The following is a 27363-nucleotide window of genomic DNA, read 5'->3' on the forward strand; positions in this document are numbered from 1 at the left end:
TTTTCCTGTAAAAAAACGGAAACCTGCGGATAACATCGTTCTCTTTTTGTGGGATACATTTCTTGCCATCGGGAAAACACATCTGTGACCACACAAGCTGGTTGTTGTCCTCCCTGTTGTTGGGGTATGTGTGTAAAGTCAATTTGAAGATGTGTAAAAAGTGTTGTGGGGTAAGGCAGGTATTGATGCATGGCTTTATTTGGGTTGTTTGGGTTACATGTGATGCATCTTTTCACATAATCTTATTCTAACTTGGCCATTCCTGTGATATAAAAATCTTTTTGGAGTTGTTTTAGGGTTGCCTTCCATCCTATATATCCTATCCCATGGTATTGTGCAATGTATATCAGGGTGTGCACCGTGGGATGCATGGTTCCCCTCTTTGCAGATTAATCCAGTCCTTGGATTCTTCTGTAAAATAGGGTAGCACCAGTCTTTGAGCTCCTTTGTGAAAGCTGACTACTACAAAGTTGTGATCAATTGGGAATCATCTGGGAGGATGGGGCACAAAGTGGGTATCTGCAGTAAAACAAATTATTATTGAGCTACCTTTTTTGCTTCATAATCTGCTAGAGCGTTACCTTTTGTTATATCATCGTCCCCTTTGGTATGTGCTCTGCAGTGTATGACAGCAAGTTCCTTAGGAAGTGTGAGAGCCTTGAGCAAATTGGCTACTAGTTGGGAATGGGCAATCCTTTTCCCATCAGCTCCTATGTAGCCTCTGAGAAACCATAATACACCATGGTCATACACTGTTCCATAGGCATATTAGAATCCGTGTAAATAGTGACAGACTGATCTTTGTACAGTTCACATGCTTTAGTGAAAACAATCAATTCAGCAGCCTGGGCTGATTGAAAAGGATTTGTCATTTGGCCTAGTGCAGGAGAAATCTATGAAAACAACATCAGCATTTGGGATTGGAATCTTTAATAAATCTAGTCTGGATGAAATATTAGCCTCAATGGATTTGAGGAAGTCATGAGCCTCGGGTCCTAGATCGTTTGACAATTTGAGACCCAACAGTGCATTTAGAATCATTGCTGGACCTGAGTTGTTATACTTGATATGCAACATGGGGTTGCTCATCAAGATAACCTCATATCCGCTGAGTTGTTTGGAGTACATGTGCTGAGTGTGTATGTTTCTTAATAAAATAACTACATTATGTGTAGTGTGCAATATCATGGGGTGTCCTAAGGTGAATGACATAGACATCTCCACAGTCATAATGTAAAATGCCAACACTTTGAGACACGCAGGCATGCCTTGGACCTGAACTGGCACCATTTTTGAGAAAAAAGCTACAGGGCAAAGTCTGCCTCCATGCTCCTGGGCGAGTACACCAGCCATGGTCTTACAATTGTCCCTTGCATACACATGAAACATTTTTACATAATCAGGAAGGCTAAGGCCTGGGGCAGTTACCATTGCATTTTTCAAATACACATATGCATCAACCATGTCATCTGACCACTTAACAATTTCTGACATTTGCTGGGTTGTGACTTATCATAATAGGAACAGTCAGGTATCCACTGGCGGCAGTAACCAATGGCTCCAAGAAAGGTGAGCATGTCTTTCTTGGTTTGTGGGCGGGCAAGTTTCAGGAGAGCCACAGCTCTCTTTGGACTGACTTTCCTTTCCTCCTTTTGTAAACACAAAACCCAGATATTTAACACTTGTTTTACACCATTGTAGTTTTTTTCTTATTCACTTTCAAAGAAACATTTCAACAAACTCTCCCCATCCCTCAGGCCGGCCCCCTTAGTGAGACTGCAGAGGCAGATGACATCTGCGTACTGCAGCAGGACTGACCCATAGTCCGGTGTCCACCCCCTCAGAGTGCCCTGGAGAACAGTTGTGTAGACTACAGAAAAATCTACAAAAAACCCTGAGGCATTAAACAGAAAACAAAAATGGGCTGTGTCTCTGCATCAACAAGGACGCTAAAAAAATGCATTTGCTAAATTAATTACTGAAAAACATTCAGCATCAGACGGTATGGCTGTAAAAAAAAGAATGTCAAACACCAACAGAACAATATTTTGTAACACAGTCAATGTCCTCTATTTCTAAACATTTAATTATTAATGTGTCTCCTACAGTGAGAAATTGATATTGCTTGGACTGTGTTTGGTTCTACCTGCCCTTCCAGGACTGAAAATTTTATCTATTCCTGCTTTATTTGCCAAGTCTACTAATAGGGACCCTGATATCTCTTTTAATCCTTCAGCAGAAAAAAAATTCCCTGTGTGGAATCAGGAATTCCTTGGGTGGGGGTTCAGATTGATCTTCCACAGCGTCCTGGACTGGGACAGGGGATGAGGCTGTGGATTGGATTTGCTGCTGTGCTGCAAAGAAAAATTCACGTCCTCTTTGGAGAAGGAGGGATATATTCTGACAGTACGGAGCTGACAGTACGCAACGGGTCTAGTGACACATAACCACTTATCACTCTCAACAAAAGATAGACAATAAGAACTTAAATATTGACTCTATTTCAATAACTTTGACCCGTTCACTTACCAACCAGGTTCACTTATTTGCATAAACAAATTATCTTATTACTCTATGCATTTGATAGTAGAAGCAAAGAAAAGAAAATTGATTACCCCCAACAGACTAGTTAAGACTCTGTAATTAACCTAGACCCTGTCTAGATATTTCAAATGTAGACCCCGTCTACATAAATCACCTTTCCTTATCTGAGTCTCCCGGAGACTCAATGAAGTATTCCCGGAATACTCCTGTCACAGTTCAGAGATCGAGAGTTAAGTCAGAGCCCACGGACAGCCGGACAGACAGACAGATTTTGTTTATCTTACCACCCAGACTTACTACTCACACAAAACAAATAATCTTATACTTCTATATGTGGAAAATAATAAACTTTAGACACAGAATGAGTGACTATAGGCAATCTCCCTGAGATTGCTTAGTCTCCCTGAGACTATTTTTCTAACACTCCCGGAGTGTTCTGCTCCCAGAGCACTTTATTGGCAATCTCCCTGAGATTTCTTAGTCTCCCTGAGACTATTTCTAACACTCCCGGAGTGTTGTGTTCCCTGAACACATATTGGCTTAAATGGATATCGGACTAATCAGAGCCTCCCAGTTTCCTTATATCCAACTTGTACAGGTTATATAGAAAATAATTCTACTTACCGGACAAGTGGATGGTCACTGAGCGGGTGATGCCGATATCCCGGACGAGCCCCCAAAACTGTTGGTTCTGTTGACCCTTTAGACCCCTGGTCTAAGTTCTCTGTCACTCATTCTGTCTCCTCAGGCCTGGAGAAGCATTGGTTACAAGTAATCACACATGAGACCGTCTTGTCAGTAACCAAAAAACTTCTAATTTATTCCACAACGAAAGCTCTCTTTTATAGTACAATATAACGTGCAAGTGAGAATACAAGCATTTACGTCAATCCTGAATAATGATGAGAAGCAAAATTTAAGGAATGTCTATAATATTACATAAAAACTTATCTGCTACATACAATAGAATCTCGCTAGATACTTTTCAAGGCTGTGAACATGATCTTTCTCAGGCATTTTAATTAGTTATAAGTAACAAACAATTATTCTCTCATGGAACAGAAATATTTGACATTTAATTGTATCATAACAGAAACAGGTGCTTGTTAATACAAAGAAATAATTGGATACTTTCACCGTCTCTACCAAGGCTAAGCTAAGATAAAAGATAGAAGAATTTTGTGAGTATAGTTCTGTAATAAATAACTGACATAGCATATTTTCATTAACTCATTCTGGTTATAATACAAAACAATTAATCAACATGTTAGTACAAAATGGAGTGGGGAAAACAAAATGACAGACCTAAAAGACATACATTTCCCTTCAGGGCCCATGGCAGATTACGGGCCTGGCAGCAGCAATGGGAGGCCCGTAATCTGCCAGCACCCTATGACAAAATGGAACCCACCAGCAGTGTGAGGAGACCTGAAAGTGGCACATGGCAGAGTGTGGTGATGGAGACAGCAGCAATGGGAGGCCGTACAGGGACCCATGACACACTCTGGACCTGGCAGCAGCATGAGGAGGCGGTACAGGGGCCCATGACAGATTACAGGCCTGGCAGCAGCATGAGGAGGCGGTACGGGGGCCCATGGCAGATTAGGGGCCTGGCAGCAGCAATGGGAGGCCATACAGCACCCTATGACAAAATGGAACCCACCAGCAGTGTGAGGAGACCTGAAAGTGGCACATGGCAGAGTGTGGCGATGGAGACAGCAGCAATGGGAGGCCGTACAGGGACCCATGACACACTCTGGACCTGGCAGCAGCATGAGGAGGCGGTACAGGGGCCCATGACAGATTACGGGCCTGGCAGCAGCATGAGGAGACCTGAAAGTGGCACATGGCAGAGTGTGGCGATGGAGACAGCAGCAATGGGAGGCCATACAGGGACCCATGACACACTCTGGACCTGGCAGCAGCAAGAGGAGGCGGTACAGGGGCCCATGACAGATTACGGGCCTGGCAGCAGCATGAGGAGTTGGTACGGGGGCCCATGGCAGATTACGGGCCTGGCAGCAGCAATGGGAGGCCATACAGCACCCTATGACAAAATGGAACCCACCAGCAGTGTGAGGAGACCTGAAAGTGGCACATGGCAGAGTGTGGCGATGGAGACAGCAGCAATGGGAGGCCGTACAGGGACCCATGACACACTCTGGACCTGGCAGCAGCAAGAGGAGGCGGTACAGGGGCCCATGGCAGAGTGGCGAAGCATAAGCAGCTTAAATTGAAGGCCATACAGAGGCCTATGTTAAAAATAATAGCATGTTTGGGGCATGATTCATGGCGGATTTAGTCAGTTGTGTCAGGAACTGGTGGTTTGAAATCCAGACTAATCCACGCCTGATTCATTTTCACAAACGTGAGTCTCTCCACACTTTGGGTGGACAGTCGTGTCCTCCGCGGAGTTACAATACCTCCTGCCGCACTAAACACGCGCTCCGATGCCACGCTACTGGCCGGGCATGACAGCCTTTCAAGGGCAAATTCAGCTAGTTGGGGCCAAAGGTCAAGTTTCGTTGCCCAGTAGTCAAGGGGATTGTCTACCTCGGTTGGCAGGGTGCTGTCCAAGTAGGCCCAAGCCTGTTGTTTGAGGTCCTGCTCCAGGTCCACCTGATGCTGCTGCTGCTGCGGCTGGTTAGTAGTTTCCTCACTGCGCTGGTGAAGAAAGCTACTCATCATCGACTGCAGACTGAGGCAGCCGCTGCTGGTGGAGCTGCCACTGCTCCTACCACCCCACCCCTCCCCTGCTGCCATGGCAGCGGAACGCGAGCGCACAGGGCCCACAGTGTCTGAGGATGGACGTTGGCGCAGAAAGGCAGAGACCAACTGACTACATAGGTGGTTTTTATAGTACGTTATTTTGGCCTCCCTCTCAGCAGGTGTGAAAAAGGCCACCATTTTTGAACGGTAGCGAGGGTCCAACAAGGTGGACAGCCAAAAGTCATCCCTCTGTCTGATGGTTATTATTCGGCTGTCGCTACGCAAGCAACCGAGCATGCTATGGGCCATTTGTGCCAAGGAATGCGAGGGACTCCCTGCCTCCATCTCCACAGCATACTGCCACGGTGCGTCTGGGTCCTCTGTCTCCTCCTCCTCCTCCTCTACCAGATGCTCCTGCTCCTCCACTCCTGTCCGCTGAGTGGAAAAACCACCCATTTCACTCAATAATTCCTGAGCACAAATGTCCTCCTCTACCTCCTCCTCTTCTTCCTGTCCTGCCCCCACAGGGGTCATGTGGCGTTGAGATCTGTGCGCCACGTCTACCGCACCCTGACCAGCCATTGTTAACAGCATTTGTTCCAGGACGTGCAACAGAGGAATGACGTCGTTCATCCCATAGTCCTGCCGACTCACGAATAGCGTGGCCTCCTCAAAGGGCCTGAGCAAGCGGCAGGTGTCACGCATGAGCTGCCAATGGCTGACATCTAAGTTACACAGGGGAGTACCTTTATCCGCTTGTAACATCAGGAAATCGGTGATGGCCTTTCGCTGCTCGTAAAGGCGGTCTAACATGTGTAGGGTTGAATTCCACCTTGTTGCAACGTCGCAGATCAGGCGATGCTGTGGAATTCCGTTCTGCCGCTGCAGCTCAAGGAGGGTGTGCTTTGCGGTGTAGGAATGGCTGAAATGCATGCAAAGTTTACGTGACATTTTAAGGATGTCTTGCAGTGGGATGGTGGATTTTAGGAACCGCTTGACAACCAGATTGAACACGTGAGCCATGCATGGCGCATGGCACAACCTTCCTTGACGCAGAGCAGACACCATGTTCTTTCCGTTGTCGGTCAACATGGTTTCGATTTTCAGTTTGCGCGGAGACAGCCATCTGTCGATTTCTCTGTTCATTACACTCAGAAGTTCCTCCCCTGTGTGACTACGTTCGCCAAGGCATACCAGGTGCAGCACAGCGTGACACCGTTGCGCCCTGCACATGTGATATGACGGTCGGGTAATGGGACTTGGCACGGGGGTGGCGGCTGAGGACACGGCGGAAGAAGAGGTGGTAGAGGCGGACATCTTTGCTGGACCAAGGACGTGCAAACGTGGAGGCAAAAGCGGCGTGACCTGTCCAAGTTGCTGGTGCGGCTGTGCCGGCACCACGTTCACCCAGTGGGCCGTAAATGACATGTACTGTCCCTGACGGTAGTTACAGCTCCACACGTCGGCGCTGCCGTGCACTTTGGCAGAGACCGACATGCTCAAAGACTGGCCCACCATCTCTTCTACATGTGAATGCAGGGCTGGCACTGCCTTTTTGGTGAAGAAATGCCGGCTTGGCACTCTCCACCGCGGCGCGGCACAAGCCATCATTTCTCGGAAAGGTGCTGAGTCCACCACTTGGAAAGGGAGGGACTGCAGCACCAGCAACTTGGACAGGAGGACGTTCAGCTTTTGCACCGTCGGGTGCGTGCTCGCAAACTGTTGTCTCTTGGAAACGGATTCCAAGAAAGACTGCTGACGGAATCCGTGAAGAGGAGTAGCAGGAGAAGGAGCATCTGAACGAGCGGAAGATGCCAACGAGTGACAACTCCCCTCAGCAGAGGTGTTGGAGCCTTGACTGGCTGATAGAGGGCGATTGACGTCGGGTGACGGAGCAAGTAACGGAGCGGGTGATGGACCGGGGGCTGGGGCAGGCAGAACCGCCGTATCTTTATCACGGTTTTCCCAGGCCACCGAATGGCGACGCTGCATATGCTGACGCAACGCTGTAGTCCCAACATGGGCCCCCTGGCCACGCTTGACTTTCTGGCCACATAGTCGACATACGGCTACGTTTACTTCCTCGGGCGGCTTGACGAAAAATTGAATGTGACATAAGTGCTTTGGGTCCTCTTCAACACTGATCCAACCTCAGAGGACAACATGAGAAAAGTCATTTCAGTGTTCTGGAAGTGACAATTGCTTTACAGTAAAGTCCAACCCATGTATACATAAGAGGAATCATTTCAAGCGATTTCTTGTTTGGAACGTGACAAAGATTTTACAATGGAGGCAAAACATATCACACACCAGAAGGGTCACACTGGAGAGAAGCCATATCAGTGTTCTGAATGTGACAAAGCTTTTACATGGAAGTCACAGCTTATCATACACCAGAGGAGTCACACTGGAGAGAAGCCATATCAATGTTCTGAATGTGACAAAGCTTTTTTAACCAAGAATAAGCTTATCATACACCAGAGGGTTCACACTGGAGAGAAGTCATATCAGTGTTCTGAATGTGACAAAGCTTTTGCACATAAGTCAAGTCTTAACACACACCAGAGGATTCACACTGGAGAGAAGCCATATCAGTGTTCTGAATGTGACAAAGCTTTTTTAACCAAGAAAAAGCTTATCATACACCAGAGGGTTCACACTGGAGAGAAGTCATATCAGTGTTCTGAATGTGACAAAGCTTTTACACAGAAGTCAAATCTTACCACACACCAGAGGATTCACACTGGAGAGAAGTCATATCAGTGTTCTGAATGTGGCAAAGCTTTTACACAGAAGTCATATCTTATCACACACCAGAGGATTCACACTGGAGAGAAGTCATATCAGTGTTCTGAATGTGACAAAGCTTTTACACAGAAGTCAGATCTTACCACACACCAGAGGATTCACACTGGAGAGAAGTCATATCAGTGTTCTGAGTGTGACAAAGCTTTTGCACATAAGTCAGATCTTATCATACACCTGAGGATTCACACTGGAGAGAAGTCATATCAGTGTTCTGAATGTGACAAAACTTTTACACAGAAGTCAATTCTTAACACACACCAGAGGAGTCACACTGGAGAGAAGTCATATCAGTGTTCTGAATGTGACAAAGCTTTTACACAGAAGTCATATCTTATCATACACCAGAGGATTCACACTGGAGAGAAGTCATATCAGTGTTCTGAATGTGACAAAGCTTTTACACAGAAGTCAAATCTTACCACACACCAGAGGATTCACACTGGAGAGAAGTCATATCAGTGTTCTGAATGTGGCAAAGCTTTTACACAGAAGTCATATCTTATCACACACCAGAGGATTCACACTGGAGAGAAGTCATATCAGTGTTCTGAATGTGACAAAGCTTTTACACAGAAGTCAGATCTTACCACACACCAGAGGATTCACACTGGAGAGAAGTCATATCAGTGTTCTGAGTGTGACAAAGCTTTTGCACATAAGTCAGATCTTATCATACACCTGAGGATTCACACTGGAGAGAAGTCATATCAGTGTTCTGAATGTGACAAAACTTTTACACAGAAGTCAATTCTTAACACACACCAGAGGAGTCACACTGGAGAGAAGTCATATCAGTGTTCTGAATGTGACAAAACTTTTACACAGAAGTCAATTCTTAACACACACCAGAGGAGTCACACTGGAGAGAAGTCATATCAGTGTTCTGAATGTGACAAAGCTTTTACACAGAAGTCAAATCTTATCATACACCAGAGGGTTCACACTGGAGAGAAGTCATATCAGTGTTCTGAATGTGACAAAGCTTTTACACGGAAGTCAGATCTTATCATACACCAGAGGATTCACACTGGAGAGAAACCACATCAGTGTTCTGAATGTGATAAAACTTTTAGACAGAAGTCAGTTCTCATAGCACACCAGAGGGTCCACACTGGAGAGATGCCATATCAGTGTTTTGAATGTGATAAAACTTTTAAACAGAGGGGAAACCTTGTCATACATGAGAGGGTTCACACTGGAGAGAAGCCATATTAATGTTCAGAATGTGACAAAGCTTTTACAGGTAAGGCCGGGCTAATCTATCACCAGAGGATTCACAAGCTTGAGCTGCATAGAGGAAACTCCAGAAGAAGGGGCAATATTAAAGAAGTCACAGCTGTCCCATTAGGCTCACAGGCCCAATGTCTTCCCACAAACTAGGGAAGACATGATGCTACTTAAAAAAAAAAAACTTTGAACAAACAGGACTCTAATGATCGGATTCATTGGGTTTAGTGCTTATGTCCATCAGGAACACACCTAGAAGGCCTGTGAATATTTTACCTTTGGACATTTCTTCAGACAAGCAGCAATGACTGAACTGTATTCCTCATCATTCTCATCTTTATCCTTTTTTATGGAGCATTGACTGAACATGTAATGCTTTTTCATCATTCACTAACTGAGCTATGTTCCCATGTGTTTTCTTCATTGCCAGAATATGACCAACAATGTCTCAGTACCAGAGTCTAGGATGGGGTCCAATGGCTTCTTGCCAAGCCTCTGAAACCTCATTAGGAGAGTCCATTCCAGGTTCTTTTGAGAACTGATACATCATAAGCTAGGCTTGAGGGTTCAAGCTAAGCCCACCTTGTCCACACCTCCCATTACATGTTCCACCTCCTCTCCCATGATCAATGCCTCCTTTCCATGTTCCATCTCCTCTCATGGATGACAGCTTTGCAGGCAGGTCTGTAGCTGAGATACCAGCCAGATAGAGGTCTCTGGTTAGAGAGTAACTTCTTAAGCTGGTGTAGGCCTTCCAACAAGGAGTTAATGCTGTTTTAGGGGACATATTCAACAGTATCACCTAATCCCAGCTGGCCACTTATGTTTCATCTGGTTTTCTCAAAAGGGATTCTATCAGGTGAAGATTGGATGTTCTTGTTATCTTTTTTTTTTCTGTCCAGCTATTTCTCATCTCCATAAACTATTCACACGGTACAACTGCAAGAGATCTGAACTTACAAAGTGCTAAGTGTGCGGTCATATTCCTACCACTTCTTCTGGGAGACTGAAATTCCTCTTATTGGGGTTCACCTTAATGACTCTGAATGAACGGATCCCTTTTTGGGGCAAAGTGTGCAAAGAGCACTAATTATTCCTGGAAATGCTAAGACATCGACACTAAAGTGTAACAATGGGCAAAATCAATAATTACATAAACGGTGCAATCTGTCATTAGCATAAACGTTTTATGTTTTTCCAAGTCTCCCCTCATAACATTTTTATTACCTGTTGACCCTCCCAGTAGATCTGTTTTTTCTGCTTCCTGTAGAAGGCCAAGCTATTTGGCAAAAATTAAAGTTGGGGGGGTAGAAAACACCATATAACACTGCTGGGGGTGCTTACAACTGTCATCTTCCATTCATATGGGGGGTTGAACCTTATAGAAATCCTGTTGCTGTAACTGCTGTAGAAGCGTTAGCTGAAGTTGGACTTTACTTGTGTGTCTTACTTATAATCTATCTAAGACTTCCCTATACAGGGTGACAACGCTGCTGTGTAATGTTCCTGCAGAATGATCAGGGTTGTCACCCTGTTACAGAAGGTGGGGAAATAACAGATCTACAGACAGGACCAACAGCTGATACAACTATGTTGCAGAGGGAACTCTGGGAATGCTAATGACAGATTGCATTACACATTCAGTTAGCAGACTTCCTGCTGTTGGTCTTCTGTTTGAATTGTGTTCTGATATTTACTGTCCTGCTGTAAAAGGTGTAAATGATTGCCCACATGTTTCCCATAGTAGCAGGGACTACAAACTCATATCAGGAATATTAGGATGGGTACTTACCCAAGGGGGTCACCTTTTTGGATTTGGAAGAAACATTTCACGTGGTTTCTTTCCATTAATGACACTGACAAGGGGATTCTCACTTACTTCACTAACAATAGGAGAGCCAATCACAGGCCAGTAACATTTCATGGTTTCTCAATGTAATTGCAGAATGTTTAATCCCCATTGGTCCAATGGATTCCTAGTCCTTCCAGATAACATTTACTTCTTGTGTGGAAGGAGCACCCTAAAATGTCTTCCCTTCAATTCCACCCATAGCTGTACTTGAGGTTATGTTGCCCCTCCCCCCATATTTGTAAAGGAAAGCCTCAATTTCTCCCAATACTCCCCTGGCCTTCCAATGAGAAGAAACATTTTCTCTGGATTGGAGATGCTTTATGCAGTGAGCCCTTCATAGACAGGATGGGGAATCTAAGATAAGTAAGATGAACCGGAGTACTGGAGTCATGGATCAGATAACCAATGACACCATTGATGTTATAGTAGAGCTGACAGCAGAAGTGACTCCACCACCTAAGGTGTTGTCACATAACTGCATGGCAGCTGACTATCTCTTGGCAGACCAAGGTGGAGTCTACAAACTGGTGTCAGATAGAGAGTGTTGTACATTTATATTAGATCATGAGGATCTCAGAAGGAGATATCTACACAAGGTAAAGGAGTTCCAACAGGAACCTGGGTGGGGGGAGGTGGGATCCAATGTTTTGGGTGGGTTTAGTTGGAACCTGGTTGAGTAATATGGTGGGTTTGCGTCTTAAGCCATTAGTTGCTACCATAGTTTTAATTTTGAAATGTTATATATTGCTGTATTTTCTTTCACTGACAGAGATTATTTTGCTTTTTTTTTAAGTTAAATTCACGTTTCAGGCCATATGATTAGTTAAACCCCAAACATTTCTTTTATTATCTGAAAGCAGAGACTCTGGAGAATATAATGGCGGTAGTTGCCATTTTTCATGTCACAGAATATTAGCACAGCTGTTTATCAAATACATATTTTCTGTAAAAAAAGATAATGTTAGTGCACAAAGAACACAATATATGACCCAATTTGTTTGGTGAAATATAAAATATGGGGTTGTCATCAAGTATATAGATACCAAACATGTCAAACTTTACAAATTGTGCGTACTTGTGAAATGGTGACAAACTCCAGAACCAAAAATTGTTCAAAGGTGACGCTTTAAGAGCTTTTATAGGTTATCAGTTCAGATAGTTACCCGTGAACGATGGCCTCAGAATGATTGTTCTCACTCTCGCTTGTGCAATGATATATAAAATGTGTTGTGTGATTTGTGTTGTATTTTTTAAATTTTTATAGTGTTGCTTTAATTTTTTTCAACTCTTTTTTCACCTAACATGGCTTCTATCATATAGGGGGTTGATAGCCCCCCGTGATACATATTTCTGGTCACAGGTCCTTTTGTAAAGAGACATCAGAACATTATTAGACCCCCAATGTCACCTCTGTACCCCAAGAAAGATGGTCAAGCACAGATCATGCCTAATCAGCTCCTTCCCAAACCATAGTGACTGGAGAATGACAGCACTGAACCCAGAAATGACATAATCTCCCACCTCCAACATCCATTCACTGAAGGGGAGATCAGAGATCAGATGTTTGCTGATCTCCTTCTGCTCTCATCGCTGACACCCACCATGCCTGTCTTGGGCTTGCAGGAGGGACAGCTGAGCCCGGTATACCTGGTGGGGGGAGGACCTTCAGTGCGGCTGAATCACTTCCACCAGAAATCTGACAGTTGGCCTAACAAATGTAGACAACCCCCGGGTGCTGTAGCTATAAGGCCGTGCTGCTGCTGATGGAAACCTTACGTTGGCCGAAGTGAAAGGGTTCTACTAATGTACATCTGCCAAATCCGTATCTGAGTAGACCATAGAAGCAGCATTAGAAAGAAATGTGAGCATGGCTTCAGTCAGGCGATGGTCCTGGTGGTCATGGTCTTGTTCTCCTTCAGGTCCTCTCACCTTGTAGATGGTGACATGGACTTGTGTGGGAATGAGCAGGAAGGGCTCGGGGTTCTCTTGTACTCAATCAGCTTGTTATGGATAAAACATGAAAGTGTTTTCTGGGAATTTACAGGGATTTGGATGTTTAGAGGGTCACATAAGTGGGCTGGTATTAATGAGGGGTGTGGCTTGTGTTAATGAGTTTCTTAGCATAGATGATATAAATGGTATAAATAGATCCTTGAAATGTAAACAATCTATCTCTTTTCTTCTGTTAAAGTGTCACATATATATGATTAATAAAGTTGAATTATAATTTCATCACACAATACCGTGGTCTGGGTTCTTCTACAACACATCCCCCCAAATATGTCCTCTTCCAGTTATAGGGGTCTGATGGAATGGGACACCAGCTGATGGTATCTCTTAGGCCCCTTGTACATGGGGGGTCCAGCCCCTGTGGGTGCAATGCTGGCATTATAATACACCTGGTAGGCACAAGTACAGCGTCCAGCCCCGCTGCCTGCAGCCTGTCAAAGTCTACACTACAGCTGGACGGGGCTCAATGCTGCACCACGTTTACCTCGTGTTTAGGGAGCTCCGTGTTCAGGGAGAAATGACCGCCATCCTGATCAGACAAAGCATAAAGAAGATGTAGGCAGGTGCAGTCTGCTTCTTCTACTGTAGGGGGCACCCAACCAGGGGGACATCCCAGCCTGGAGAGGAAGTCGGGGGACACTTGGTTTCTCTGTGGTTTCCCGGTTCCTGGAGACTGTGTGGAATGAAGGGGTCCATGGAGTCCAGGAGACATTTTAAATTTTTTGTTTACATGTTTTAAAGACCATTTATACCTTAAAATAACTTAAAACCCCCAAATATTATATATATTTCTTCACAACAGCAGACACACTAGAGGATAAATTGTTAGTAGTTCTGATGTTTTATGAGTTTTATTATTTTACACAATATTAGTGCAATGATTTATGAAAGGTACAATTTCAGTTAAAAATACAGCAGATGAGAATTCAGAGAAAGCTCCACCCTCATTCATTCTCCACCAATCAAGGATCTCACTCCAGTTAGCCAGTCTCAGTGGGCATGATTTCCTTGACATCCATCATTGGTGTCAGTGAGATAAAATAAGCCCCATTGTTGGTGTCAGTGAGATAAATAAGCCCCATTGTTGGTGTCAGTGAGATAAAATAAGCCCCATTGTTGGTGTCAGTGAGATAAATAAGCCCCATTGTTGGTGTCAGTGAGATAAATAAGCCCCATTGTTGGTGTCAGTGAGATAAAATAAGCCCCATTGGTGTCAGAGAGATAAAATAAGCCCCATTGTTGGTGTCAGTGAGATAAAATAAGCTTCATTGTTGGTGTCAGTGAGATAAAACAAATGCCATTGTTGGTGTCAGTGAGAATAAAGTGTACCCCCAGCCCAGCATTGGTGGTTAGTGGTGGTACTTACCTGATCCCACCCTCCCGCTGCCTCTCTGCTGATGTCAGAATTATACTTTCACTGTAGGAAAGGAGATGGTGGCTCCCAGCAGTCGGGTATAATTGCAGTGCCTGGTGATGGAACCCAGAGAGTGCTCCGGAGTCGTCACCTCACTGCCACTCTGAAGAGTCCTGGAATCTGCCAGACATGATCATTGGAGGACGCTTTGAAACAACAAGGTTCAAACTATGAGACATTTCTTAGAGCTGCACTTCCTCTGAGCTTCACCAGGTGATGACCTCCCTCCTACCCAGACAGGAAGTGATGTCAGGTACAGACGGGAAGTGATGACAGGTACAGATGGGAAGTGATGTCAGGTATAGACGGTAAGTGATGTCAGGTACAGACAGGAAGTGATGTCAGGTACAGATGGGAAGTGATGACAGGTACAGATGGGAAGTGATGTCAGGTACAGACGGGAAGTGATGTCAGGTATAGATGGGAAGTGATGTCAGGTACAGACGGGAAGTGATGTCAGGTATAGATGGTAAGTGATGTCAGGAATAGATGGTAAGTGATGTCAGGTACAGACGGGAAGTGATGTCTGGTACAGGCAGGAAGCGGTGTCAGGTACAGATGGGAAGTGATGACAGGTACAGACAGGAAGTGATGTCAGGTACAGATGGGAAGTGATATAGGTATAGACAGGAAGAGATGTCAGGTACAGACAGGAAGCTCTGGGTGAGAGGTGATTCAGGAGGAAGTAGAGAGGAGACATTGCTGTGTCTCCCAGCAGACAGAAGGTGTCAGTAATGAGGCTCCACCTGATGCTGACAAGGTATATAATCCCCCCGTAGTTTTCATCAGTTCCTCAGTGTTCTGCCTGTGAGCCGCTTCCCTGCTGGATCCTGCGTCCTGTATCTTGTATACTTTCCCGATTCTGGTTTCCTGCATCCTGTTCCCCATCTCTGCTCCCCTGATTCCCAGTCCCAGTCCTGGATCTGCCCGGTGTATGTCAGCTTCCCTCCATTTGTACACAGTGTATTATAGTCAGGTTGTTGGGTTGGTTATTTGCTCACATTTATTTGTCACTTTTGCTTTGTTTATGGTCTGTGGGTGTCGGAGGGTGTCGTGTCCATTAGTAAAAGCGATTGTAAAGGCAACATTTTTTTTCTTTTAAAACAGACATGTCATACTTACTGCTGTGTGTGATGGTTTGCACAGAGCAGCCTGGATCCTCCTCGTCCCCCACAGGCGCTCCCAGCCCCTCCCTCCTGTTGAGTGCCCCCACAGCAAGCAGCTTGTTATGGGAGTGATTTAGTCCGGACTAAGTGTCCGATGATTATCTGTTCCTGTCCTAATTAATCATGCTAGCTCTTTAGTGCACGCATATGAAGAAAGCCACAATGACACACGTGTAGTCTGTGGTGATCTCCTCTTAGGTGTTATCTTGGAAAGAAAATATTTTTGTTCTTCAAGTTCACTCGATGAGAGGGGTTGCCGAGCAGCCACTTTTTGAGCAAGGATTTCTTTAAGTACCACAAAGCCCAGCAGGGAAAAGATATACACACAACATATATATATATATATATATATATATAATTTTTTTTTTTCATACAAAGAATTTAGAAAAATAAAAAGTATAAAAGTAGATATGTATAGAAAAATGTAAATATTCAACAGGAAACCAAATAGGCATTTTACCACATCCATCACAGGGGCATCCAAGCAGGCTCGAGAGCGAGCCACTGCTCTGTGTCCACAGAGTCCCCTCTCTCTCCTCCTTGGCTCACTGGATGTGATTGACAGCATCAGGAGCCAATGGCCCCTGCTCCTGTCTCAGCCAATGAGGAGGGAGCATGCCCAGACTGCTGTAGATCTTGTGCATATCGCTAGATTGGGATGGGGCTCAGGTGAGTATTGGGGGGGCTGCTGCACAGAGAAGGGTATTTACCTTCATATATAGAATGCATGGAGGTAACAAACCTCCTGACTTTACACCCCCTGTAATCACACTACTCCTACTCATCTTATTCCAGATTTCTTAGGTATAGCCCACCGATCTGGTCATCCCTGCTGTCACTGGATACCTGCATTCCTTACAAGGGTTTATATTCTTCACCAGTGTACTCTGTATACCGGGCTGTATACCACAAAATCCTGACCATTGTACAGCAGTATATGACATACTCCTGACCACTGCACTCTGTACACAGGCCTAAGATATAATCCTGACCACTGCGCTCTGTACACAGGCCTAAGATATACTCCTGACCACTGCGCTCTGTACACAGGCCTAAGATATACTCCTGACCACTACACTCTGTACACAGAGCTGTATATCGTATACTCCTGACCCCTGCACTCTGTACTCTGCGATGTAAATAACATACTCCTTACCAATACATTCTGTATTCTGGGATGGAAATCACATACTCCTGACCGCTACACTCTGTACTCTGGGATGGAAATCACATACTCCTGACCGCTACACTCTGTACTCTGGAATGTAAATCACATACTCCTGACCACTACACTCTGTACTCTGGGATGGAAATCACATACTCCTGACCACTACACTCTGTACTCTGGGATGGAAATCACATACTCCTGACCACTACACTCTGTACTCTGGGATGGTAATCACATACTCCTGACCACTGCACTCTGTACTATGGGAGGTAAATCACATACTCCTGACCACTGCACGTTGTTTGCAGGGCTGTATGAAGTAGTCTCCTGACCCCTGCACTCTGGGCCATTATTCATGGCGAACCAGAAACTGGATGACCTGTAAAGTCTTGTAAAGTGTCTTCTGTGAGAAATGTTAGGGCCCCAAAGATCCCCATCGTGGCCCCGACACACACAATTCTTTTCACTCAATAAATTCTTTATTATAGTTTTAATTCTAACAAGATTGTAATCATAGAATCAGGAAATAACAAAGGGAGGAATTCGATTGGTCAGGAAAATCCCTTGTCTGGAATGTGGGGGCGGAGTCATTATTATTGGTGTACAATACAATACACAACGTGTTCCATTATTATAACAAAGTATTGTAGAAAAGATCCCAACATGTGACATGGCTGAATGAATGCTGGTGATATTAGTTCATCTCTTCTTTAAAAGGGGTGGTATCTATTGGGCCAATCCCTTTTACAAACCACACATAATATCGCCCTTCAAAGTGAAAACAGAAACGATTTGCACAAAATCAAAGAGTAGAAATATTTTCCGGTGGATCCCCTCTACCCAGACCCCATATGTAGACATAGAACAACAATCTGTGTTCCCACTCGTGCCGCACTCCTCCAACCACCCAAACCCACACAGAAGCCAAGGGAAATAATGAGAGGAAAGTTCCCCCTTAGTTTGGGGTGGAGTTCTCCTTCCCTCCTGTTGGGGGATGGGAGAAGGATGGACTGAAGACAGAGAGACGCTTCGGGGTCACCACTGTTCGGTAGAGCCTTGAAATGAAGGACATCAACTTCAGAAGTTCTTGTTGTCTGTGTAAAGTTCCCCGATAACGAGATCTGGGCTCTCCCGGCTTCTAGCTCTGTAACCCGCTATATCATTATCAGGAAACGCAACTCCGACACCCAAGAAGGGCTGAAGTTGTGTCCTTCATTTCCAGGATCTACTGACCACTCTGCACCCCGACATTTACTGCACTTCATCCATGTCTTTGGGGGCCACTCATCTCCTTATGGACTGTTTCTTCCATGATGAAGATCAGCCAATGGAGTATATCTGAGGTGTATATCAGGGTGTGCTTCTTCCCCACATGAGAGCTGGGATGTCCAGCAACATTCATCTAGAAGACATTTCCCGCACTCAAGGCACTAATATACCTCCAGGGTTGTGTGGGACCCCTGATGTACAGGAAGACAGGACTTCAGTGAGAAACATTTCCCTCACTAAGGACAGGAAAGTGGCTTCTCCCCCATGTGAGATCTCTGATGTTTATAAAGATTAGATGTCTGTGAAAAACATTTCCCGCACTCATGACAGGAATACGGCTTCTCCCCTGTGTGATATCTCTGATGTTTGTGAAGACTAGACTTCTCTGAAAAACATTTCCTACACTCAGGACAGGAATATGGCTTCTCCCCCGTGTGAGATCTCTGGTGTGTGTGAAGATTGGACTTCACTGAAAAACATTTGCCGCAATCAGGACAGGAATATGGCTTTTCCCTCGTGTGACATCTCTGATGTCTGTAAAGACTGGACTTATCTGAAAAACATTTTTGACACTCAGGACAGGAATATGGCTTCTCTCCCGTGTGAGATCTCTGATGTGTGTAAAGATTGAACTTCTGTGAAAAACGTTTCCCACACTCAGGACAGGAATATGGCTTCTCCCCCGTGTGAGATCTCTGATGTGTGTAAAGACTGGACTTGTGTGAAAAACTTTTCCCGCACTCAGGACAGGAATATGGCTTCTCCCCTGTGTGAGATCGCTGATGTGTGTAAAGATTGAACTTCTTTGAAAAACTTTTCCCACACTCAGGACAGAAATAAGGTTTCTCTCCCGTGTGAGATCTTTTATGCACATTAAGATGGTATGTAGAACAGATCCTCTTCCCACACTCAGTACGGGAGAACCTCTTCCCTGTTGGAAGGCCGACCCGGTCCCGCACAGTCTGAGGTTCCTCAGGATATGAGGAATCTGATGGTCCATCTACACTGGGTGGTGCCGGATGGACATTGGAGGGAGCCGGGTTTTCTCCTGGACTATACTGTGTGATGTCCTCATCTTCTACTTTCCAGTCTGGAGACAAAGTGAGACAATCCTCTGAGGTTTTCCTCATCTCCCGGCCATGGACTAAAATACAAAGACAAAGAGGATTACTAGACAGGAGCGGATTGGTTCCCCCAAACCAGGACTCCGCCCACACCAGGCAGCTTGGTCTCTGAGGAGCTTACAATTCCACCCTCAAGGGAACTAGGAAATGGCTCCTCTGATCTCCTACCAGGTCATTTTTTTATTCATGGACCTTAGTCAGAGAGTGAGGAAACAACCAGAACTGTCTTTTATAGGAGGGACAGTGATGAGGGGATTATAGGACGAGGGTCCCCACCCCCTCTATCACTCATCGCCATCTTCCCAACACAAGAAGTACTGCACTTCCTTATTTAGTCCATGATTTAGTCATGAAGAATAGCGGGGCTGAGCCCCACCAGAGGTCAGAGAGTGAGGATGGGGGAGAACAACCAAGATGAAGACTGGACTGATCCTGAAGACCACCATCATTGGGGTATTGACTCCTCCCTCATTATCACTTTCTGTTTAAGGGTCCAAAGTTGGAGGATGTTATCACATTATTATCACCATGTAAAAGTCTGTGCTCCAATCACATCATCCGATATAAAATGTCCAGCTGGTAGGAAATGGGGGGAACAAAAGAGAATCCATATTATGTGTATATATAGCAGTGGGGGGAGAGCAGAAGTCAGGAGTATGTAATGTACAACATAGAGTATATAGTGCAGGGATCAGGAGAATGTAATGTACAACACAGAGTATATAGTGCAGGGGTCAGGAGTATGTAATGTACAACATAGAGTATATAGTGCAGGGGTCAGGAGTATGTAATGTACAACAGAGTATATAGTGCAGGGGTCAGGAGAATGTAATGTACAACATAGAGTATATAGTGCAGGGGTCAGGAGTATGTAATGTACAACATAGAGTATATAGTGCAGAAGTCAGGAGTATGTAATGTACAACATAGAGTATATAGTGCAGGGGACAGGAGTATGTAATGTACAACATAGAGTATATAGTGCAGAAGTCAGGAGTATGTAATGTACAACATAGAGTATATAGTGCAGGTGTCAGGAGTATGTAATGTACAACAGAGTATATAGTGCAGGAGTCAGGAGTATGTAATGCACAACAAATTATATAGTGCAGGGATCAGGAGAATGTAATGTACAACATAGAGTATATAGTGCAGGTATCAGGAGAATGTAATATACAACATAGAGTATATAGTGCAGGTATCAGGAGAATGTAATATACAACATAGAGTATATAGTGCAGGGGTCAGGAGTATGTAATGCACAACATAAAGTGTATAGTGAAGGTGTCAGAAGTATGTAATGTACAACATAAAGTATATAGTGCAGGGGTCAGGAGTATGTACTGTACAACATAGAGTATATAGTGCAGGGGTCACGTCTCATAATATTGGTACTCAGCAATCAGGGGAAGATTGTTTACTGTAGACAAGTTGCAGAGATCCCACACCGCTGCCTCCCATCTCCTGAGACTGCACTCAGTGACTTGGGTCTGAGACTATACAGACATATCCCTCCACCCAGAACAGCCAGCAGACAACAAAGCAAGTAATCCTGGGAGAATTGTTCTGTCAGAGATCTTACTAGACCCGGGCATGGAGTAAAAGACTTAAAGCACACACCCCAGGTGCCTAGGTAGAGCAATGCCTATGGTGAAAATGAACATTTTACTGCCAGCTGAACCCCAGAACCTCCATAAATCCAGTCTAGATACATAAATTGTGTCTGCAGCACAGAGAAGGAAGATTATCCAAGAGAAATCCAGGAATACAGGACGGGGAACACAGCTCAGGAAAGTGACCAGGGGATTACAGGCTGATATCACCCAGTCCCCGCCCTACTCTGGACCAATCAGTGAGCAGTATGGGTGGAGGAATGGATTTAGTGTTCATGACCCACCTGTGCTGATCTCTGTAGGAGTGTCCTCCTCTATAAATGTCCCCGTTATTCCATCCTCCTCCATAGACTGCTGATCATCCCTCACATACGCCTCTTCTTCTTCTGCTTTCACCTCAAATTCTATATCGATTGGATCTCCACTCTAAATCAAGGAAATGAGAGAAAATATCATCTGTAAAATATAAGGTCACATAAAAAAACTCCACACATTGTCTCCACAAGTCCATGTTCTAGATGCTCCATCCCACCAACCTTGTAATGGTGAGGGATGGTGTGACCTTCCTGTGTGGAATCCCGGGAATACAGAGGACGGGGACATCTCTCTGGTGGGTTCCCATGACTGGATCCATCTGTAGGAAACACACACACTGACTGAATCCATTGTTTCTATGTGTTTATCAGATGATGGGGGATCTAGGTGGATCCTCCGTACTGCTCTCTCCTTTACAATAAAGTCTCCTCTTACCCGGTGATGTGAGGGGCGGCTGATTGTCCATCATGACGTCCTTGTAGAGATCCTTGTGTCCTTCTAAATACTCCCACTCCTCCATGGAGAAATAGACAGTGACACCCTGACACCTTATAGGAACCTGACACACACAATGATACAGTCACCATCCAGACACATCCCTTGTCTGTTACTGGAGAATGTCCCAGAATTCCCGGCACCGCTCACCTCTCCTGTCAGCAGCTCCATCATCTTCTTGGTGACTTCTAGAATCTTCTGCATGTTGTGTCTCTCAGGGTTTAGGGAGTCACATGGAGGCACTGTGATGGTCATATGATCACCTGACTTCATAGGAGGAAATCTCTGTATTGAGGAACCAATAGGAATATCATGTTAGACTCCCAGAATCCTCCTCACCTCTCCGGTCAGGTCTGTGTTTTATTAATAGAGATAAGAGTGATGTCATGTGACCTCCCAGAATCCTCCTCACCTCTCTGGTCAGGTCTGTGTTTTATTAATAGAGATGAGAGTGATGTCATGTGACCTCCCAGAATGCTCCTCACCTCTCCGGTCAGGTCTGTGTTTTATTAATAGAGATGAGAGTGATGTCATGTGACCTCCCAGAATCCTCCTCACCTCTCCGGTCAGGTCTGTGTTTTATTAATAGAGATGAGAGTGATGTCATGTGACCTCCCAGAATGCTCCTCACCTCTCCGGTCAGGTCTGTGTTTTATTAATAGAGATGAGTGATGTCATGTGACCTCCCAGAATCCTCCTCACCTCTCCGGTCAGGTCTGTGTTTTATTAATAGAGATAAGAGTGATGTCATGTGACCTCCCAGAATCCTCCTCACCTCTCCGGTCAGGTCTGTGTTTTATTAATAGAGATGAGAGTGATGTCATGTGACCTCCCAGAATCCTCCTCACCTCTCCGGTCAGCAGGTAGATGATCTCCAGGGTGAGGTTTAGTATCTTCTCAGTCATGTGACTCCGGTCCTCCTCCATCCTCATTGGTGCCATCATGTGATCTATACAGGTCTCCTTGTAGACGGATAACTTTGGGAAATGAAAGTAAGAATGATTTGGATGGTATTAGTCACACAATAATAGGATGTGGATGTGAGGGGGGAATAGGAGGGTTGCTGGACATTGAAGAATTACTCCCCCCATGGGAAGACATTTAGTTTGGACTGTTCAGTATTTGCTACATCTTGGAGGTCCCGGGACAATCTTGATCTGCCGAAGCAGAAATCCCCTTTTCTCTGTTGGGTTTGTTTTGTCTCTGAACTGGTTTTGATGAGTTTCAGATCTGCAGACAAGGAATGATAAATACGATCCTTCCTATGACTTTTGGTGAAAATCCCCCTGCGCTCCACAGGTGATAAATAAGATAAATGAAATATGCACGTTCAAGCTGCAACCACCCTTACCTTATTCCAAAGGATGTACAATATATATAAAATAATGGTGAAGCGCTATGCATATGCAATAATCATAAATATACATATAAAAAAAACATATATCAATAATAAACCGAGATAATTAAAAAGTGCAATATAAGTAAATAAATCAAATACATAAATCTACAAACACAATAATAAATCACAGTGACTGGTGCTAATATTCCACACTTGTGATGGTGTGCAAATGACAGGTCTAATGACCTCACAAAATGTGCCAAAAAGAAAACCCCCCAATTACAATAGAGGGATATACAAGTAGGGTGTCACTCAATATACTCAATAATAAAGTGACTGGTGCTCATAAACCACAAAATTAATAAATATATAAATATCAAATGACAAGAATAAAGTCCACAATGTAGTGTAGACCAATATGTGCAAAATATACAAATAAAGTGCTTCACTTTTCCACTCCAACCTCAATGCGTGCTCGTGAGACACTCTAGTGTATCTATCCGTAAGTGGGTAGAGTGCCCTCCTCACCTCCCTAACTCGACCCCTAGGGGCCACAACTCTAACAGCAGGCTCTCCACACCATAGGGGATTATAAACAACTGGCTCCAATGGCTCCACTTAGTCTCCACTGACAGATCAGGTTCCCTCTCAGGTAATGGTCACCGTAGTGAAGCTGAAAGGTACATGGTATGTATCAGGGCCATAGAGGAGTAAACAGAAGAGACCTCCATAGTGTGATACTATTTACTGGTTTATAACAAATTAGAACGCCAAATGAACACTCACGTTTCAGCTGGTACAGACAAGCGGTTTCCCATGTGCTATGGGTGTACTGTGGGACACTGAGTGTATGAAGATGGCGTGTACCGGAAGTGCGTCAACCTGAAATGCGTCACCGCGCTCTACACGTTACTCCACGATTACCACGTGGCTTCCTCAGGATATCACGATTGGTGACATGGTCTTCTATTTATAATTCATTGACATGTCAATCAGCCCAAGTAGGGCGGAAACTCCTCTTCCATTTTGTTGTAGTCTAATTCCTAATCCGGCAGCCATTTTCCCTAGTACATTAAGCGCTCTGCTATGTGAATCTTATTATTCTGCAGATTAATGTGAAGTCCCTATATTTGTGTTCCTGTGGATAGCTTCCATGGATGTATAAAATGTATACATAGAAATGTGCATACACTGGAAGGAAATTCCTATACCCACAAAGCTGCATACACTGGAAGGAAATTCCTATACCCACAAAGCTGCATACACTGGAAGGAAATTCCTATACCCACAAAGCTGCATACAGTGGGTGATCACCAGAAGTATCAGACCTTTCTCAATGTATATAAAATTGACATGTCAATGAATTATAAATAGAAGACCATGTCACCAATCGTGATATCCTGAGGAAGCCACGTGGTAATCGTGGAGTAACGTGTAGAGCGTGGTGACGCATTTCCGGTTGACACACTTCCGGTACACGCCGTCTTCATACACTCAGTGTCCCACAGTACACCCATAGCACATGGGAAACCGCTTGTCTGCACCAGCTTAAACGTGAGTGTTCATTTGGCGTTCTAATTTGTTATAAATCAGTAAATAGTATCACACTATGGAGGTCTCTTCTGTTTACTCCTCTATGGCCCTGATACATACCATGTACCTTTCAGCTTCACTACGGTGACCATTACCTGAGGGGGAACCTGATCTGTCAGTGGAGACTAAGTGGAGCCATTGGAGCCAGTTGTTTATGATTCCTTATGGTGTGGAGAGCCTGCTGTTAGAGTTGTGGCCCCTAGGGGTCGAGTTAGGGAGGCGAGGAGGCACTCTAGACACTTACGGATAGATACACTAGAGTGTCGCACGAGCACGCATTGAGGTTGGAGTGGAAAAGTGAAGCACTTTATTTGTATATTTTGCACACCTTCCTATGACTTGTTTGCTCTGAGGAAGTGCTGTGAGGTCAATGTCGGGTCATCATGATGTCCAGGAAGGGGAACTTGCTGACTTTTGGCTGGATTTGCTGACTTTAATAGCCAGAACTCTGACTGCAAGGCTCCAATCTCTGGCAGTCTGCTGACTGACAGGAGTGATGTCACTGTCACTCTCTGCAATAAGAGAAGGGATTGGATTGGATAGCAGGAGGATGCTACTGGTGAAGTAGAGAGCTGTGGGGGAGGAGTCTGTTCTCCTCCCTCCAATGACAGCTCATCATGGGTAGGAGGAGAACAACATAAGGGAGGGATTAGTTCTCTTCATTGCCAAGTATACTGTAGTATCCAGGACATTGTACAGAGTGGTGGTGGGTTCCTGGGGCTCTGAATTCCAGCACCGGGCACTGCCAGAGCCTGTGTCATGGGAGGTATTGGAGTGTCTCCTGAAGATGTTCAGCACTGACCCCTGACTACCTTTTAGTTGATAATGCACCAACAGACCTCCTCTAAGAACAAGTGCCCACCAAGGGGTGAAGGATTGTCCTTCTTCATTCCACTTGGTATACTGGAAAATAATATTTGACCAGTGAGATGGTCAGAAGGTAAAGGTTGCCTTCCTTTCCTGGTAGGAGTTCAGTAAGGAGGTCTGGAAAGTAAATGCAGATGGGAGAGTAATCAGAGAATAAGAGCCCCCCTCCCTACCTCAGAGTCCCCCTGAGCCTGACAACCTTCTCTTCCCTCAAAGCCCTGTTCCCCACCAACCCTATCCACCCAGATTCCTTCAGCTACTCTACCCCCTCAAAGCTCTTGAGCTCCACTACCCCTTAGGGGATCTAAAGTTCATCATCCTCAGTAACCCCTGAGAGACCCCTCATCTCCTCTTCTTCCCTCAGACCCCTCAGTATTTTCCTCCCTCTGACACCAATGATGGAACATATTCTTCATGGCCGGCTGGGGAATGTTTTCTTCCTCCTGAGCAGCAATGTAAGGGGCTCTATGCTCCATACTCCTGACCCCGGCACTCCATCATTGTGTTGGCTGCATAGTGTAATGATTGCCCATTGGCTGCCTGTGTAGTGTCATCATTGCCCTTTGTAGGCCATGTATGGTCAGGATGGTCCTTGTCTTGTCTATATATTGTCAGTGCTGTTTGTTTAGAGGACCATATTACTAGAATTTATCTCCACAATGAGGAGAATGTTCCGGCCCCGGAAGTGGGGGAATGTTCTGCCCCTGAAGGGGTTCATCTGGGTTCCCACACTATATATGTGTGTATCATCATCTGCTGGAGATAAAAGACGTCACAGTGACTATGGAGGAAGAGGACGGACGTGACTATGGAAGAAGAGAACGGGCATGACTATGGAGGAAGAGGACGGACGTGACTATGGAGGAAGAGGATGGACATGACAGGGGTTACTGGGTGTAAATAGGAAATAACATCTTATTACCTCCTCTGCTGCCACTTCCACCAACATCTCCTTGCCGATGTCTAAGGTATGGAACTTCCTATCTTTATTCCAGGTGACTTCCTGTCTGTACCTGACATCACTTCCTGTCTTTACCTGACATCACTTCCTGTCTGTATTCCATAGAGAAGTCCTGTCTGGGGAGAAATTACATCACCATCTTGTGGAGTTCAGAGGAACTGCAGCCCTGAGAAACGTCCCCTAATAACATTCCTGCATTGTATCTACCTTACAGAGATACCAGGGAAGTTCAAAAAGAACTAAAAAATGTAAGAAACAATAAACCTAACTCTTATGCAACCAACTGTTTAAAAATTATATTTTACTACAGATAGAAAAGTCTTAAAGACACAGAACACATGATAAAAGCAAAGGTATACCTAATAAAACAGAGACCTCCAAACCAGATCTATTTGGGTAAAAAAAATGCAAAAATACATCCTAAAGTATAAAAATATATCTCAATCCACTCATAATGAAGATGTTAGACATAAATGACAAGGATGTAATGGTCACAGAGGAATGGTGGTGGAGATCTCTCAAAGTAAGAACACTTCCTTGAATGGTTCTATAAATAAAGAATGAATCCTGGAGGGAATAAAGCTGTAAAGCAATAAATAATATATAAACTGGGCCATCCACTTCATCCATAAAGACATTGTGATTGAAGATCTTCTAGATCACATAGAAGGAGGACTCATCCATGATTTCATACATTTGTTTGGAAGGATAGAACAATCCTCAGAAGGGAACATGTAGGATGACAGGAAAGGCTCCTGACTGGTGAGATCCTCCAAACATAATGATGACAACCATGAACTGGAGCGAGCTCGTTGGGGTGATAAAGCCAATCTGGAAACACTGTGTAGACGTTCTCCAAGAACTCAGCACACTCCAGGTGTGGAGAAAG

General features: G+C 44.7%; 1 protein-coding gene across 1 annotated transcript in view; it reads left to right on the plus strand.

Annotated features, from left to right (window-relative positions):
- Positions 1-27363, plus strand: part of LOC149460604 (uncharacterized) — a 95365-nt gene that overhangs the window by 25752 nt on the left and 42250 nt on the right. The window contains 1 exon segment of the mRNA XM_089679455.1: positions 7616-9429. Within this exon segment, the coding sequence (XP_089535581.1) occupies positions 7616-9429 (1814 nt within the window).

Source organism: Staurois parvus, unplaced genomic scaffold (assembly GCF_062004578.1).
Source record: "Staurois parvus isolate SC_StPar_1 unplaced genomic scaffold, SC_StPar_1.0 ptg000224l, whole genome shotgun sequence".
NCBI classification, from domain to species: domain Eukaryota; kingdom Metazoa; phylum Chordata; class Amphibia; order Anura; family Ranidae; genus Staurois; species Staurois parvus.